We start from the raw sequence: 18,569 nt of genomic DNA on the forward strand, positions 1-18,569 counted from the left end.
CAAATAAGGAAATGCTAGATCATGAAGCAACAACTGTGACTATAAAAGCATATATAACACTTTTCTATGCAAACCATGAAAGCATATATACAGATGCCTTTAAGAACCTCCACAGCAGCCCCAAATACTAAGTATCAATTTGATAAAATCTTAAATTTAAACTCTTCAGTTTGCAAATAGCTTACTTTTCATGTCTTATTTTTTCCTGCATGATTCATACCTCTTATCAGACAAGCTCTCCTAAACCTGAGTTTAAGAATATCTCCTTACTACTGAACTGTATGTAGTCTGCTTGTTAACAAGAAATGAAGCTGGAAGTTCAGTCACTGCTAATTAAACTCATAATTACAAATGGAAGGTCAGACAGCAGATCCAAGGGCTGTTTGAAAATGTAATATGACAAAAGAAAGAACAAACTAATGTAGTAGTTTAGCCCTTATTTGTCAAACTGAGCCATTAGAAGGGTTCTCAGCTGCACACAGGTCTGATTGCAAATATAAGAATAAATATAAATCATTTCAGTTTAAGCAAGTTAGTCAAGGATTAGCACAAGCTACAAACACTGCCTAGATTTATACTTGAAAACAAAAATTAAGAATTGCTCGTTACCAAGTCAGAAAGTGGATCACAGACCTGCAGTCCGAGCTCCAAAGTGGTTGCACCAGCAATTTCTTTCACAGAAATGCCATCTCCTTTGGAGCAGAGTAGTATCTCACTCCTCTGCCCATACATAATCAGGAAATCTGCTAAAGCATACACTGCCCTGTCTGTGAATCTCCATGAATGCAAAAACCCTACTAGCAACTTGAGAATGGAGGGCAGTCTGGGAAGGTCCATGGTGTTTTCTCCTATCCCTGATCTCCGAAAGGGCCTAAGGTTTTAAGGTGGGTCTCAAACTCTGCATTCTGACTGTCCTTACTGTCCTGTCACAGTGCGGCAAGTGGTGGCCACCCGGGACGTGCAAAGAGCAGGGCAGCACCTGCTGACATGCCAGGAGGAGGGCCAGCACCTCTCCTTGTTATCATACTACAAAGTCTCTGAGGTTTTTGGAAAAAACAAGGAGGAGGTCTTTGTTCTATCCAAGATAAGTAAATTTCTGACATGCGATCTGGGCACCCGGACAGCACAACACTTGGGAACCCCTTTGGGACGTAGGAAGTCTCTCAGGAAATACAGAAATACAGGTAGCACATCAGAGCTGCTTTCCACCATGCCTCCTTAGCCAGGTATTTCACCTTTCTGTGAACCACAGACAGATTCTAAAATTCGTGGTAGGGTTGAAAAGCCTTGTGAGAATATTTTTATTTTATTTTTTTTTTTAATTTTAAAAGCCTTCTTTATCAGCAGGCTTTCATGACATGCTAATTTAAAAAATCTGCCTTCCAACAGTTCAACACTGCTTCAGTGAATGTCTCGCCAAGCCCTTTCTAATAAATACCATTTATGATTTCTATGACAGACTTGTTTTGCAGTGAAATTGTGGAGGTAGGTATCACTGGGTTGATTGACACCTAGTTATTCAATAAAATGTACTTCTATTCTGCTAGTCACAGATTGCACATGCCAAAATTGATGCTGAAACACTTATTAGCTATTTTGGAGGGGGCTTGGGAACAAAATCAGTCTTGTAATGAAAATCTTAACTATGTTGCAGCTTCTGCAGCACCATAAAACTCTTTTCTCCCCTGCTGGCAATTTAACAGCAGCAATTCTGAACACCAGAGGACTTTCCTATGGAGGGACAGACAACAGTACACACTGAGCGGACAGGGGGTTGGTTTCTTAACCATGGGAATAATCTCAGATGTATTTGGTACTTCTCAGCTGGTGAGCAAATTTTCAACTATAATTCACTGCACTTCTTTGGGTGGGAGCAAATGCATTTCAAGAAACTATCCCTTTCTGAGTCCACAAAAGATAAAATACAGGCAAGCGCAAAGGCAAATTTACAAAGGTAAAAATACTCATTCCACATCATACCACACTGAAGCTATGTGCTACTGGATCTGAAAGACTGGGCCATGATGCATTCATGTAAGGGAATAATTTACTTTCTCGGGAAACATATTTGTTTTAAACCTGAGACTACAAAAATGAGCAAGATGTTTCTCCTAACGACTGATGACATGAAAATATTTTCATCATGGCTTAGAAACAGATAGAGTTTCCACATTTAGAGAACCTACTTCTTTAACACATCGCCTGTCTCCTGGGGCACTAGCAGTTTTTGATGGGTGGGTTTAGACCAAATCTCTTAGAGTAGCATGATCTCAGGAAGATTCTGCCAACTTTGTAAAAAAGCCATAAAGACTCTAAGACAAGCAAATCTCTTAACTAGCTTAGTTATGCCAACTAATCATCAACCCAGAGTATTCTGACAGCTACCATTTCAGATTACCTGGGGAAGGATTTGGGTGCCTAAGCATCTGGGACCACTTTAAATATCCCAGACAGTATGAATAATCCATATTATAGCTGAAAATAAATAATAATAGAGACCCCTGCTCTTAGAGCCAAGTAACTGGACACGCGGTGGGCCTTGCAGCAATTCAAATAACAAAAAACCTTTCTGGTTTGGCACATGAATTTATCTCTGGTGTTTGCAGACCACAGTAGTGTTTCCTACTTTCTGTATCCTCTCCTTGTAAAGTGGATGCGACACTGGGAACTTGGAAAGTGGCAGCCACCACTGGGTATAGAAAGGCACATAATCATAATTCTTCAGTTGTAATCTCTAATAGTAGAGGGCACAATGGGCTCTGAAGTCCTGTGACAATGTCAAGCAGCCCCATTACCCAAATAACTTATCCTTATTAAAATTTTTAATAAGAAGAGGAATCAAAACCACCTGTAGATATTGTAATAGGTCAGCCTCTAAGGTCTGATTTACTCATCAAGCAGCTCAGTTCTTAAATCCAATTACTTTTTTTTTCTTTTTTTTTTTTCTCTTTTTTCTCCAGATTCCTCATTGCATTTCATCACACTTCTGTCCTCTAAAATCTGCTGAGTTCTGGGAGGTGCTCAGTAAACCTGACAATTTCTTCCACCATGAAGGAACAAGAACTTTCAGAAATCATTCAGAAGGTCATTATTCAAACCTTCCAGACAACTATTTCTGTCCTGGGTTTCAAGAACAATTTATTCATTGAGCTGAACCTTGGTGCTAAAATGTAGGATGAGATCTTACAGACGGGTTTCAGAGATACTGTGCACTAGTTTTATTCTCTTTAGTTTCTCATGTCATTTCCAGAAATTACTTGAAGTTCTTATTTCTATTACTGTTAAAATTTACTTATTTCAACCCAACTAATAGAAAATTAATTAAAAAACAGAACTTTTCATTATTTTGGGCTCTTTTTGTAATAATTTTAACAGTATATATATATACAAAGCATTGTATTACCTGCATGAATGTAATGGCAATTATTTCTGTCGTTCTGTGCAGATAACATAGAGAAAGCAAAAGCATTTTTGTTGTTGTTGTTGTTTTCCTCTAAGAGACAGTCTCATGTAAGTGCCAACAGCTCTTATTCCACAGATTCCAGTCCCAGTTTTCCAGTGAAACCCCAAATGAGATTGACAGAGTAACTGTGTCACTCAGCAGCACTTTAAATCTTTGCCTCAGCATTTTCTAGGAAAGCCTGTGTTGCACTGCCTGTCCTCTAGCCACCTCTCCACTCAATTGCTGTCAGATCAAACATGAGATACCAGACTAATTCTGTCAGCAGTGAATGAGGACAATAAATGGTCCTCTCAGTACTCCATGCCAGGGTGAAGCTGGAAATTTTGCCCGTGTTTTGAGAGAAAAAGGGGAAATGTTGTTTAACTGTTACATTTTCTAAAGAAAAACAAACAAACATTAAACATGCCAACAAACAACCAGAAGCCCTCAGGAGCTGCTCAGAGGCCTGGCTTATTGAAAATATTCTTGTAGGATATGGATTAGTAGGCAGGCAGTGGGGTAAAAAGTCAAAGGTGCAAGATAAATTGAGTTTGTTACAGAAGCTGTAATTTATCATCACAATATTGCCAACACAAATGTAGCAAATTATATATAAATTTAATCAAATGAATGCTATATTACATCTATTATCCTGGAGTCAGATTTGGTTATCTTTTCCTCTGTGAGAAGAAGTCTTTTCTGCAAATAACGCCACGGAATCAGGCCATCTATACTTTAAAAAGTCCATTTGTATCATCTTACATGCAAACAATAGCATAAGCAGCAATGCATATCAAAATATCAAGAACATGAAATCACACATTAAAGGTGAGAAGTGAAAAAATATATAGTTCCCTAGAGTAGTAGTTCCCCTCTGATGTTCAACAAAGAGACACGGATAGCTGAAGTACTTAGATCTCTAGTTAAGCAAAATAAAAATAAACATGAAAGACAACTCTTCTTCAAAAACACACAATTAAAATACCATTGTCCTTTCCATTCACTTGAGGGTTGTAGGAGTGAAGGAGAAGGGGAGAGGAAGGGAAAAGAGAAAAGCAGTCACTGAAAATAAGAAGAGTATTTTATTAGAGAGTTATCTCCTTCTTGCAAGAATGAGTGCTCAAATGCGTAATACATTTCTGTGAAATCCAGGTTTCCAGCTCCATGTTAAGAAAAGGCTCTTACCTTATAGGATTATCCATCCTTGATACTGTGAGAAATGCTGCTAAGTTTGCTGTGTAGGATGAGCACACGATAAGGGTGAAGAGCCACCAACTTCCCATTACAATGCGCATAGCCACAGAATTGACAGTAGATTCACCCCCTACAAGTAAACAGGGAAAATGAGGACGTTTCAGGAACTTCTCCCCTGCATGCTCTGATATGTAGAACTGTGTTGGGGTAACCCTCTGTATTTGTGCGTCCCTTTTGCTGTGAGCTAAGCACTACTTCCATTACAACATGTAGTCAACCTCTTGCCCTGGGTACTGTTCTAGAAAATAGTCTTTCAAAATGTTTCCCTCGGGCATTATTCAGGATCAGACATACAGAACATGAATAATATTCTAAATAAGGAAAGTTTAATGGTGAAGTACCACTAATATCCTGGAATTAAATCATTACACAGCGTTCAGAACATTTTCCTATTCGTTTCAAAGAACAGAAAGATAAACTGTATCATATTAGTTCAAAACTTTTTTTTTTTTTTTAATCACATTTAAATGATTAGAAAAGGTGCTAGTTTCTCAGTTGGAGAAGTATTGTAATGTTGAGCCAAGCAGCTCTGCCATTTATTTACCAAGTGATCATTTTCACAGTGAAAAAGTCTGTCAGGAATGGTTTCACTACACTTTCTGAGGAACAGAACAGCGTAACGTAATCTCCCAAATTTACCTACTTCCCACTGTTCATTACCTGGGATAATAAAACATATTACCTCCTTGTACAAAACTTCTCTTTCATCTTTAGAAATACTCTGGCCAAGACTAACATGTCCTGAAATGCTCTAAACAAGATAGAACACTTCTGAACATCCACGAGTGTTGTCTGTAACAGACTATGTACCTTGCTGAACGAAGGCGCCGTACACAACCCAGATGGCACTGTGCAGGGTGGAGGAAGCAGAAGGGCTCGGCTGGGAAGCATTCTGTGCCCTGACTGCCTGGATCCGGTTCAAGACAAATATTAAGACACCAACTATAGGGATGGCTGCAGCAATACAAGCCCACACCGCAAAGTCAAAAGGAGCAAAGAGAGAGAAGATGTTGATTTTCTCTTCAGGCTTCTTGATCAGGATCCCCACCGAATAGTCCATGTACCGCTTGCTGAAATCCACTACACTCTCTCTTTCAGGTGTTATAGTGATGGCTGAGATTGCTAGATCTGCTCTCTGCAAGACAAAGGCAAAATGTCAGATCTCCTTCTTTCACCATGAATTCTGCTAGCATAAGTCTTCAAGAGAATCTTTTTTAAAAAGCAAGTGGCTCTGTGCATATCTTTTTAAAATCTAACATTTAGACAAAGTAAAATAAATTGTCTAAAAGTAAAATCAGAATCAGTTTTATCAATCAAACATTAATTAATTAATTGCATTGGTTTAAAGCATAACAGTGAAATGTAACCTGTCAAAGTATTACAGAACAAAAAGAGTCACCGTGACTCGTCTGGAATGAAATGCAGTTTATTTAATCTTTATGCCTCACTTCTTTTCCAAATGAAGCCTAAAACTCTAAACCATATTAACCCAATGCATTGCAAGCAGTAAGCAAGAAGCACCATCCATGCACATCTTGCAGTTCTATCAATGCTTCTTCTACTCTACTGTCATCACAAGATTACTGAGAAATAAAATCCTCACTTCTTCCCCATGCAAAATTTATTTAGTTTGTGTTTTTAGTATTTGTGTGTTGTGACGAGCTAGTGTTTGCTGTTCTACCTGCCAACTTCCCATATTAATAAATGGATTTCATATGACAACTGGGGAGAAGATTTTTGCTTTTACAACAAATAAAGTGGCTGCAAAAACTAATAACTGTAAGAATGCCCCAAAGGAAACTTACCTCCTGGAACTGCTTTGACCTCAACATTTAAAGTGAACAGGTCTTACATATACAAAGTCCTTTAAGAGTATGCAAACTCAATGGAAGATAAAAGTATTTAATAAATAAGATTCCCAAAGCTTTTAAGAGCTGCAATTGGTTTTTGATTATTTTCCCATCTTAATCAAAACAGTTCGCTACAAAAAATAAAATGTACTTTTTGTTTCTTATCTCTGTGTTTTGTTGTGAAAGTAGGCCAAATATTAGGTTAGGGAGATCTGCTTTGAAATTCTTTGGAGGCAGTGGAAAAGCTAGTAACAGAAATACTATTATAAATATTTTGTTACTTCAAAGAATGCAATTTCCAAAGAAATTTCACAGGATTTCTTACCAGATTTTTAAGTCAATTAAATTCAAATAGCTTATGTCAATGCAAAATAAGTAAAAAATCCTTTATATTTCCTAATACCAACCAAGTATATCCCATTACCATACACATGTTTTCTACTGCTTTAATTGCATCTATTTCTTCCTAAACATCTACTTCCCAGACACTGAGATGCCTACTTACTACATAATGAGAAAGCTTTCACTTTCAGTAATAACTGCACTGTAGAAGAGTAACCTTTTCTACAAAGGGCATGGACATGGAATATTAATTCCTTTGATTCTCTGTCTTGAATAGCATTTGTCCCGTGTCAGATAGCAAGACCATGAACAAAATACATTTTAATCTCATTCTCCTGGAGATTCTAAACTACAGACTTTCCCCATTTACTTCAACAGAGTTCAATTAACTCACTCCTGATTTGCAAGACTTTAATTAACAACGAAATTTGGTCCTCTTTGTATTAACCGAATGAGTAATCCTGAGCTCAGTTTAAAATTCCGGTCCTCCAAAACACTTCTTTATGGCGTATGTTGTTAGTGACACTTTTCCTATTTTGGAATTATCGGTTGATCCTTATGAAACATACTGCCACACAGTGATCCAGAGAAAGTCATACCTACAAGTCATGTATCAAATATATAATGACAAAAAAATAATAATCAATCGTTTAAGAAAACATACTTTCTGTACTCACTCACACATATGCCCTCTCTTTATATACTCATTTCTGACATCTATATAAACAGATTTACATTGACATAATATATGTTGATAACAGGTGGGAGTAAACAGACCAACACACTCTATAGTTCCGACCCTACATAAAAGGTCTTAAATAGCACGGTTTAGACTACACTCAAGCCACCCACAGTTCAGAAGAGTTCTGTACTGGCTCTTTGATTCTAATTCAATCTCCTGTAATTTCCAGTGGAGGAAGGGACGAATTTCAAAAATGTCCATAACTTAGCTTAAATATACTACTCTGAAGAATCTTTATTAGTTGTTTGTTTTTCAAATGCAGCTTCTTCTCTGTGTACCTTGTTAATAAGTTCTCCAATCATGCCATTCCAGGAGCTGTTTTGGAGCTGATGTCCATATTTGCCATCAGGAGCTTGATATATCTCATATTTGAAACCCAGATTCTTGGCAAGTGCATCCAGGACATCAATGGAGAATCCTTTATAACGTTTTGGTTGCCCAAGTATGTTCTCTGCCACCATCACAAAAGGTTCTTCCTGAGAACAAAACAATATCTTAGCTGATACTTGAAACAAGGTGTTTTTGTTTTTAAGCAAAATGGATGTTTCTTGAGTCAATTCTGGACAACTCAGCGCAGATTTCAAGACCCTCATAACCCTCTCAGCAAAAAGCCCAGATCAGGTGGAACACTCCAAGGCATCCCCACCAGGCACCAATGTTTCAGCAGCTGAGTTACATCCATGGTCCTGGGTTTTACACAGTTCATGAAAGGAAGCAGAGACTCCACAGAACAATTCAGCCCTCTCTGTCAGCTTCCTGGCATTTGCAGGATGAATACTCTCTGGAATACCCACCTCTTCTCACTGAATATGAAGAGGGCAATGACACCTACCTTAGTGTCATAACTAACTGTCTAGAATATAGATAATAAGTTAAGCAGATAAGCCTTAGATAGGAGCACTACTGCTTTCCAGCTCAGAGCATATCAGATTTAGAAAGCCATCTTTTACTGACAATGATTAATCTTTCAAAACAACTGCTAAAAACGTTGCATTTTTTGAATTTTTGAAATTTTGAAAATTCCAGCAATAACTTTAACGGGTATTAGTTTCTAGAGTATTTTATAGTAAAGCATATATTGTGATAAAGGAATACAGCATTTTTTGTATGTTTTCAGTCAGACATAGGCATCATTCCCTGCTGTGTGTGTCAGCTGCGCAGCCTCTGCAGTTGTCTGCATTTGTGCTGTGGTGCTGACATCCTTCTGGAAGGAATTTGCTCACCTCTCTCATGAACTATACCATAATCTCACATGATACCTGATCCTGATAGAGGAAAGAAAGCTGGTGAGACCGCTTTAATCACCTCGTGCATTACTTCCTATTTGTACCATGATTCAGAAAAAGAACAATAAACAACACAAAGACATCACGTTCTTCAGTCTGGGAACTACAATACCTTAGGCAGGAATGCATTCAAACCTTAATTTGCCCTTAATTTATCACTTAGCTAACAGGAGCTCTGCTACCACTCAGAATAGTAACAAACTGCAGTCCCAAAAACACATAGTCTATATCTTTCTAAAAGACGTAGTTTATCTCAACAGGAAGTTACGAACTCAATGGAAGAAACACTCGGTTACATTATACAGCCTGCAGTGTACAAGAGCCAATATTAGATTATCATAATTGGCCCATCTGATCTTAAAATCCATTAAATACTAGAAACTGCATGTCTGAGTTAGAGTACTGTATCTGAAATGTAGTCCTGTGCACACAGACTTTGTGCTGGTTCTATGCCCAGTATGAATTAAAATGCAGGAAAAAAAGCACAAGCAATGTTCTACATCTCTGACATTGCACAGATATACATAAAATAATATAAGGCCGTCATCTATCTTCCTTGCTTATGTAACTGATCATCCAAAAATACAGAATTGAAAATGATAGGGAAAAATTCTGAAGGAAGCACCCAAAATAGTCAGATCCTTTCTATTTTGAGCATTTTGTTTCCTGAACTCAAATAGCATCATACCAAGACAGTCACCACTTTGAGTGTCAATCCTTGTAAGTCACTGCCCAGACGTCGTTCTTGCAGGCTACCGTTCAGTCCTTTCTCAGAGTCCCACGTGGCCAACTAGAACAGAAAGTACAGTAAGTCTGAAGGACTGGTAGGCAGAAACCCTTCAATACTTTCATGAACATTTTGCAGCAGATTGACTGAGTCCAGAGTTGATATAGAGAGGATAAGAGAAGTGTTTTTTTGTTGTTGTTGTTGTTTTTGTTTTGTTTTGTTTTTTAAACACACAATCAGAATTAGCGAGATTCAGAGCACAGATAAACTAATATTTTGTGTGAATGCATTTTCTCAATGCCTGTAATATAACCGATCTGTTATTTGTATTATTTGCATTCTTACTTCATACAAATCACTATACGACCTTTCTCTCTAATAAGTTTATATTGCTTGACAGTCCTTGGGATTATCTGTAGTCTTACCATCCCATATTTTCCTCTTTGATCAAATTCCCTCCTACTTTCCAAGTCATTCTCTACTGCTTATCAAAGACCAACGATTTTGCCTGCTGCACAATGCTCTTGCTTGCTGGTGGTTATAAATTCTTGACACAGATTCTATGGTGTAAAACTGCCTCCTCTTCCATCTAGGATCCTTCAGATCCTATATTAAGTCCTATTTTCTCTCTTCTTGCCCTACTTCTACCTCATCAGTAAAATAATGACAGCCTCTCAGCTTCCCAGGCTTCCATGATCAAATATCTCATAAATTCTAAGAGCGCTATAGGCATCTGCTAGATGCTAGATACATATTTTCATGATAACTCCACAAAACATTACATCTAAATATTTTATTTTTTAATTAAATTTAGCACTTCAAAATCAATTGTATTGCTTTTTCTGAAAAGAGGTTCAATACAAAAGTCAATCTTAAGTGACCTTTGGATTATTCAACCTGAATATGTTCTGCAGCAGCAGCAGACACTCCTTTTACTTTCAAACAGAACTCATGGTGTCATTTTGTTTGGAAGAGTCATAAATAGTATTGAGTAGAAACAGGGTTTTTTTTGTTTGTTTTTAGCTGTACTCTTAAACACCAATACTACGCTCACATATACGGAGGCAGTGTTGTTAGTTGAAGGCATGCCCCGCAGAAATTAAACTCAGTCCAAGATATGTGAAATGTGGCTTCCTCCTGCCAGAAGCTAAGCTTCATGTAGCAAGTCAAAATCTTCTTGGAAATAACTTATTCTACTGAAAATGCCTATGGCTAGATGTCCTACATGATTTATCTCTATGACTTTAGTTGTATCCTAAAGCCTCAAAAGTCAAACCAACAAATATATTGCGTGAGGGAGATCTGTATAGTTTTGTGTTTTGTTGCAGAAGAAAAACAGGGAACTAAAAAGAACAGGACATTTAGTGACTACTCAGCCATCATATCCATCACACAGGTACAACTGATGAAAATTATTCTATAATGACTAAATCTTCAACCTGAGAGATAGGTAAGAAAAGAATTAAGCTATACCTCCTTTAACCCAACTGACCTGAAGGATGAAAAAGGAGAATGACTGAGTAGTAGTATTAAGCTTTCTGATGACACTCCTGAAAGCTGAAGTATCAGGTTGAAAACTCTCCACCTGTAATGTCAGTTTGGAGTGACAAACTATGTTTTTTACATAAAAGCATCAATAGCAATATGGGTAGATACCTATAGCTATGATATCTTAAATTCAAATTCAGATGCTTGCTCTGAAATATGTTCAAATGTTAGCTTTTGCTATTGCTAAGCAAAATTAGCCTATTTGTCAGCTGACATAAGTCAGTACGGTTCAACAGATTTCAAAGATGCGTATTAATACGTGGGGTATATATATATTCTCTTGAATCTGTAAATAATGTTGCTCTGACTAAGCTTCCTTCAGCTGTCCTATACAGTAAATTTATGGTAAAGGAACAGGGAAGTTTTCTGCCAGAATGGTTTACACAGTATACAGATGATAATCACTATTTATTCAAAAATAAGTAATGAAACACTCATTTGTTTCGCTACCACTGATGGGCTGACATTTCAATTCCTTCTCTTGCTTCTTTTCCCTTCAAAAACCCTATCTGATTTCACCTCAAGAGATCAAACTTTTTGAATACCCTCTATTTTGCATTCTGTATTAACAATAGGAATTCCTAAAATAGCTGGAAACATGCCAGTGCAAAACCAAAGCCTATTCCTTTTTTTCAAAAGGAGAGACAAAGATTTCTCTTTTATGCAGCAGGGCTAAGTGCAAGGAGGAGAAGCATGTTTCACATCTGCACAGAACTCCATGGCATTCTGTATGGAGAGACAAATTTTCCAGTCTCTAAAAGGCAAATGATGCAGATAAAGTTCATAAATGGAACATGAGGAAAACCTTTTCCAAAAGGGATTTTTCCTTTACATTTCTGTGCTTCAGAGCATTTCACTTGTTCAGAAGTGTGCCAATTTTGGCTTCCACTTCTTGCAGACAGAATTTTGTTTATAGGACTGATACATTTACAGATACGTACACCAATTTGTGACAGCTGACCTGTCAAGATCAGTGCCCGAGAAACTAATTTCCAGCACTGTTAAACACAATGAGTACTGCTGTTATTTGATAAGACTGTTAGAGTTTCATTCTTTGTAGAAATATGTACCATGATCCTACCAGAAGTCTTGAGTCAAAGGTTACAGAACAACCATCAACTGATGGAGATCTAGGGCTTTTAGATCCAATCATGACAAACAACTACTTGCAGAATCAGCACTTATTGGATGAAAAAATTCAAAATTACTAATCAAAAATCAGCGGTCTCTGGAAAATATATTTAATGACAATGTGTTTGTTATTGTTTGGTTTGCTTGTGTTTGATTCTTGAGTTTCTGGGTTATGGGAGTTAAGGTTTTGAAAACACCTACTTTAATAAAGCTTTTTAGATTAAACCTTCTACCTAGCTTCTCTTTCTTAAACAGTCATATTGCTGGCTATTATCCTATAGTTCCAGACATACATCAGAAGCTCAATGACCCACTAAAGACAAACCAGAGGAAATAAATGCAAAATTCAGACAAAGAGGTAACTTCTCGCAAAATTGTGACTCAATAAACATTTCTGATATTTATCAATAATTACTGCATATTCAATCAGAACTGCAAGGAAAAGCTTGGAGAGAGAAATTCAAATTTTTAATATGGTTTTCAACCCCCACAAACAATATATAGCTCCAAACACACATACTCAACACACTATCAAAACAATTACACAACTAGACAGCCTGGGAATGTCAAATGAAATGGGAATGAAATGAAATGAGAATGTATGTTATCCACAGTATGCCTCATGAACATGCTGGGATTTTTTCCTGAAAAGCACTGATACCCATCATTATATCCAAAGAATATCTGACAACAATGTAACTCTGGGATTCCCGTGTTTCCATCAATAAATTAGAAGGCATACTCTAACAAAGGAGTTTCATGACTTTGTCAGTTACGCAGCTCATGGCTGCGCAAGGCTTACTTGAACTTAGTTCCTCAGGGGATATCGTACTGAAATGTCATGGCAACTGGACAATATCAGAAACAGCTCCACAGAAGTGTGAAGACCCTCATCAGCATAATGAGGCAGACGATCCACTTGCTCAAATAAATCAAGGCTGCATGCACTTAACATAGATTTGCAAGATTTACAGCCTCCTTTGAACTTGATCAATGAGATTGAGAGCCTGCGTGCCTACTCATTTAGGAGCTGAAACTGATTATCAACTCAGTTGTTTGTAACACAGCTGTTTGTCTGCAAAGTCTATATTTTCATGCTGCTGTACTACACAATAATTACATACTCCTTGAATAAGGAACTTGAAATTAGTTTTCCTAACTCTGCTGTGAATGCTCAAACCACTGGACTATGGCAAATGTCTGTCTTGGGCCCAAACAAATGGAGATGAAAATGTCCCAAACTACTAGTAAATAACTGGCATTAGCATAAAAAGTGAGTATGTAATGTTTTTCTCACAATAGTGAATAAGACCATTTACATTATGTAAGTTTTTGATGCAGTAGTTACTGTCAACATAGTGCATGCCACTGCTATCTAACTCTATTTTAAATATGAAAACACCCTAAAATTGAAATTGGGATTTCATTGAAATCCCAATCATCATTGAAAATGGGATTCCCTTAAGAAATATAAACCCATAATTTTTAGCAGATGCATAGTAGCATCTTAAAAGGCTACAATTAAGACAGAGCATGCTATTCTACCTTACCAAAATTGAAAACTTCTGTCTGGTAACAAATTTGGAGCCAGGGTTACACTATCCAAACCAATTAAATTCGGGAACCCCTGCCTTGAAACCTGTAGACTTCTAACAAAGAGGAAATAGGAGAGAGAGGCAGTCAGTTCTCATGCCCTGAGACAGTGACACCTGTATCAACCCACTTACTGAAATATTTAATGTTATAAAAGCAGGCTTTAAACAAACACAGTAATTAAAATAATACTAATTAAAAAAAAAGAAACAAGATAAAGTTTACAGGAGGCAAATGTAAAATAAGGTAGTGGTCCATTAAGCAAATGGAGCAAACTGGACACTCCTATGTTGTAATCCTAAGCAATACAAAGGAATCAATTTAAATAGTAAGTAAAGCAAATATTTACATCGACTCCCAGGATTGTTTTTAAATGCAATGTATCAGTAATCTAGAGATTTGTTGTTCAATATTATTCACAGCATGGTATTAATAGGATTCACACATTGGACTTTGAGTTCTTCTTAAGGAACCAACAGGACTCCCTGAAACATCTGTTCCTTTTCTTATTACTGGAATTGTTTTGTGGGTACCAAAAGCTTTTCATGTAAAACATGGGATCATAATTAAAAAAAAAATAAAATCCTTTTGAACTGTGCATTCCTATAATCTGCAATTACGTAAAATAGGATTAACAAGATATAAAGGTATTAATTTTCATACGTGTATGCAAATCTGATACAATTATTTTCTGTAACCACTACAAAATTATTAGAAATATTCTAACATCTCTACTCTAAAGCACAAGCATTTTTAACGATAAGAACCTGGACAAGATCATCAACCAAGCTGATTTAGGGTAGTACTCTGTGTTCCAGCATAACCCTACCTTGTTTGCAGCAGAACAACTGCAAGCCATCTAGGTCTGATGTTTATTCTAATCTATTCTGATATTCTGCATTTTGTTTGTATTAAAGACATAGCCTGCTTCCAAACATTGACAGGGACAGAAACTTAGTCTTTCGGATGAAAATTTTATCACATCCTTTATAACACCAAAAACACTCAGTTTGTCATTACGGGGCCACCCAAGGATTGCAGCTGCATGGTAAAAGTTCAGAGCAGTGCAGGGAGGTGATGGAAAGCTGCTTTCTCCCATTCCCAATACTTCAAAAAACAGCACCATCCATCTAATGAGACAGTAAGCCCTTTAAAGGTAAAGCCTAGCCAATATAAAGCATGAAAAAATGCTGGATTAGGAAAAGGCCGACTCCTCTGGGGCTACCGTCTCACTACTGTTCATCCAACAGGACCCTATGTGAGACAGTGAAGCACATTGATGTAACTTGATGCTTTAATGGGTTTTTAGGAATGTCATGTCTTTAGGGAGAAGTATACAGCTTATTCTAGTTTCACTGTTTGGTAAATATGTGGTGCTGTATAAATTGTAATAAAACATCTATAGAAAATAATAGGAAGATAAGCATTAGGCAGCAAGATGTTATGAAGAACAAGCCATTCTGGGCAAAATTTACTTTTTTTTTTTTTAATAACAAAATTAATAGGTAACAGAAATGAAGGTGATATAACTGAATTTCAATTTTGTTTCATACAGGTTATTGTGGAAACACATCTAGGACAATTTGAATTCATTTCCTGAATAAGGACAATATCACATAATTTATGAACTCCTTCTAAGCAACATCAAAGAATGATATATGAAGATGAAGAGAGAAGTTCTGAGGTAATTTAGGACAAGTCATTATTACTATCTTATTTACTTAATAGCTTTATTAATGATTTGGAACAGGAAATAGCAAATTACTTAAAACAAAATGTCTAAAATGCAAAGATATCTCAAAACTGGAAAGCACTGTAAATATGTCAGATTAGAACAGAGAGAAAAATAAATGGGAGTAGGGAGTAATAAAAAAACAGACATGAAATAGTAATATGAATCTGGCATAACTAGAAATAAACATTAATGAAAAGGAAAGAAGTGAGAAGTATATATACATCAGTTGAAGAAAAAAATGGAAATTGATGTTAAAAAATTGTGCAGGGTGATGGTGTACTGCAAATGGATCACAAGCTTGTAATACAGTATGGCTGCAGAAGTGACAGTGTGATTTTGGACTCCACACATCTCATGGCACAGGCTGCACCGAAAGCAGTCACAACACAGCTCAGAAGAGCACACAGTCTTAATAATGTGCTCAACATCTGTCTGAACGAGATTTAGGCAAGCTGGAAGAAAATCACAGGGAGAACAGAACAATACCACTGGGGTAGAGGAGTCAACACAAGAACAGTAAAAGAAGCAACTGTGATTATCTAATCTAATGATGACTAAGAAACTGGAAAATCAGATACAACACTGGATATAAGACAACAGAACTGCTGCTGAGTTCAAATAATCTACAGAGACCCTTTCACATGAAATCCAAACCATTTACTGAAAACATTCTTTCTTACTCAATGCATACTGTGAAAAGAGTAAAAAACATAAATATAAATATATATACACACATATATACAGACAAGCTCTGCCCTTTTAACAAAACATTTTTTCATGGGAAGGGTTTAGCACATCCTGGATATGAGTAAGTGCATGCTTGAAAGAAATCAAAGAACAGCCTGACAGCTTGGTGACTGCTGAATTCACCAGAGATATCAGAACTGAACCCATGTTTCACAGAATTCTGAGCCTCTCAGATCCAAGCCATTAGTGATTAGGATACTTAAACGTGGAACAACTTGATTTGAGTCCCATATTGCAAAGTTTAGTCTTGCATATCAGTTTATCTCAAATGACTGGACTGTTCATCATCCTAAAGGCTAGTATGGACATATAATTATTGACAAAGGTATTGGTTTAGTCTATTTGAGGAGTGGCATAATTCCTAAGCATTTGAAAATCTCAACTTTCATCTCCAGTATAAATCCATTCACCATGGCTGAAATGAAATCATTCCTACAACTCAGAGAGGGAGCAACTATCAAAAAGTGCACAGCAGCAATTTAAGGTTCCATCCAACAATCACTCAGAGATGTGCTTTAGCTTAGCTAATGTACATAATACCATTGAAGCCTGAGAGTTACACTTACATAAAGTTAATTGGGCATAGACCTAGAAGAGAAAATAAAGAAACTTCAAGAACACTGAAGGAGGGATTTGAGTAGGAAAGAGCAATTGACCTGAACTGACATGTGTAAGGAAAAAGACATACACCACTGCTCTTCTGAGAAGCACTGTGAGATAAATGGCAAATGTCTAGGATTAAGACGCCACATGAAGACTGCCCTTGCAGCAGCATAATGCCCTTCAAACCATGTAAAGGAACAGGTTCATGTTTAAGAGGGAAGAGTAGCATTAATTGAATCACTGTCACATGGACTGTCCCCATGGCAATCTTATTCAAGATTTGAGAGAAGACAAACCTCCAGTTGTGCAAACAAAAAGTACTTCAGCAAGAGGCTGCATAATGACAAGTTGAAAAGTTGTTGAAGTTGGAATTAAAATTTCAAAGAAATTCAAAGGGCTTAAACCCAATGAAAAGTGAAAAGATTACATTAAAAACAGAAACTTTTTTGTTTACATGCAAGAACAAATATAGTATTAAACCGCTATTACCCAGAGATTAGTCAGAGTCTTTAATACAGAGTCCATATCATTTACAATAATTGATGCATAACAGATAACAGATATGGAAAACCTAGAGGGAAAGACCACAACACCTAAGCCAGAACTGTGAGTGTAGTTCAGGAGGACAGAAAACTACAAATTTAGTCTTTGGTAGAGGTATTTCAGCATTAATACTCTACATTCTCTAGAAGCATATGTGAAAGTATTGATTCAGCTCTTACTCTACAAATTCAACTATCCATTTCAATCAACAATTTTAACTTTACCTAGCATAACTCAGAAGCACCTTGCTCAACTATTTTTTATGGTTCTTCATTGCAGAGAACATAAAATATTTTGAAGTGAGAGGAAGCGGTTCTCTTAATGTTTTTATTAGCCAAAGCTCAGTTCAATTAAATGCAATGGCCATATTATTAAAAGCCAACTATTTTCCATATAACAGCTCTGACATAAATGAAGATTAGACACATTATGCATTATACCAATAATATCAAAAAATCCAAGATATTCTTGTTCATGCATTTATGTATATAGTAGCTATTTGCAGTTCTGTGACTGAGGAGTTTTATGCAGAATTGAAATAACAGTTTTCCGTAATTCTAAAGCTTTTATCAACCCAGTATAAGACTTCTCATAATCCTTGGGAAGGGGTCAGATTCACATTCTTTATAGTTTATATTGCCTATACGTCATATTTAATGGTATGGTGAAAAATTATTATCTTTTTGTAAAAATAAGATCTTGCTCCATTAATAGGGAGAGTGAGACATTTTTGTGCCAGGAAGTCAGTGAAAGAGCAACATCACCAATTCAGGATTGCTCCTCTTTCCATAGCCGTGTACTCCTGTGCCAAGCCTGAACAAAAATGTATGGGATAGAAGATCTGCATGAAGTGGAGAAAAAGGAGCTGACAGAACATGACAAGATAAATGTAACCTGTTAGCATTCATTATATAAAAGTACAAATAGGCCATCTTCATCTCTGGTAGAGTAAATTGCTTCAATTAATACTAGTCTTTGAAAGAGCAGTAACAGCAACGTGCTGACTGTAAACAGAAAGAAATAGTG

At 36.7% G+C, this 18,569-nt stretch overlaps 1 protein-coding gene across 12 annotated transcripts in view; it reads right to left on the reverse strand.

Annotated features, from left to right (window-relative positions):
* Positions 1-18,569, reverse strand: part of GRID1 (glutamate ionotropic receptor delta type subunit 1) — a 583,553-nt gene that overhangs the window by 43,860 nt on the left and 521,124 nt on the right. For all 12 annotated transcript variants that reach the window (XM_068688379.1, XM_068688377.1, XM_068688380.1 and 9 more), the window contains 4 exons: positions 9,605-9,706; positions 7,909-8,106; positions 5,507-5,831; positions 4,628-4,766 (listed from right to left, as the gene is read on the reverse strand). In XM_068688379.1, the coding sequence (XP_068544480.1) occupies positions 4,628-4,766; positions 5,507-5,831; positions 7,909-8,106; positions 9,605-9,706 (764 nt within the window). The remainder of the gene's footprint in view (positions 1-4,627; positions 4,767-5,506; positions 5,832-7,908; positions 8,107-9,604; positions 9,707-18,569) is intronic.

This window comes from Anas acuta, chromosome 7 (genome assembly GCF_963932015.1).
Source record: "Anas acuta chromosome 7, bAnaAcu1.1, whole genome shotgun sequence".
Taxonomy (NCBI): Eukaryota; Metazoa; Chordata; class Aves; order Anseriformes; family Anatidae; genus Anas; species Anas acuta.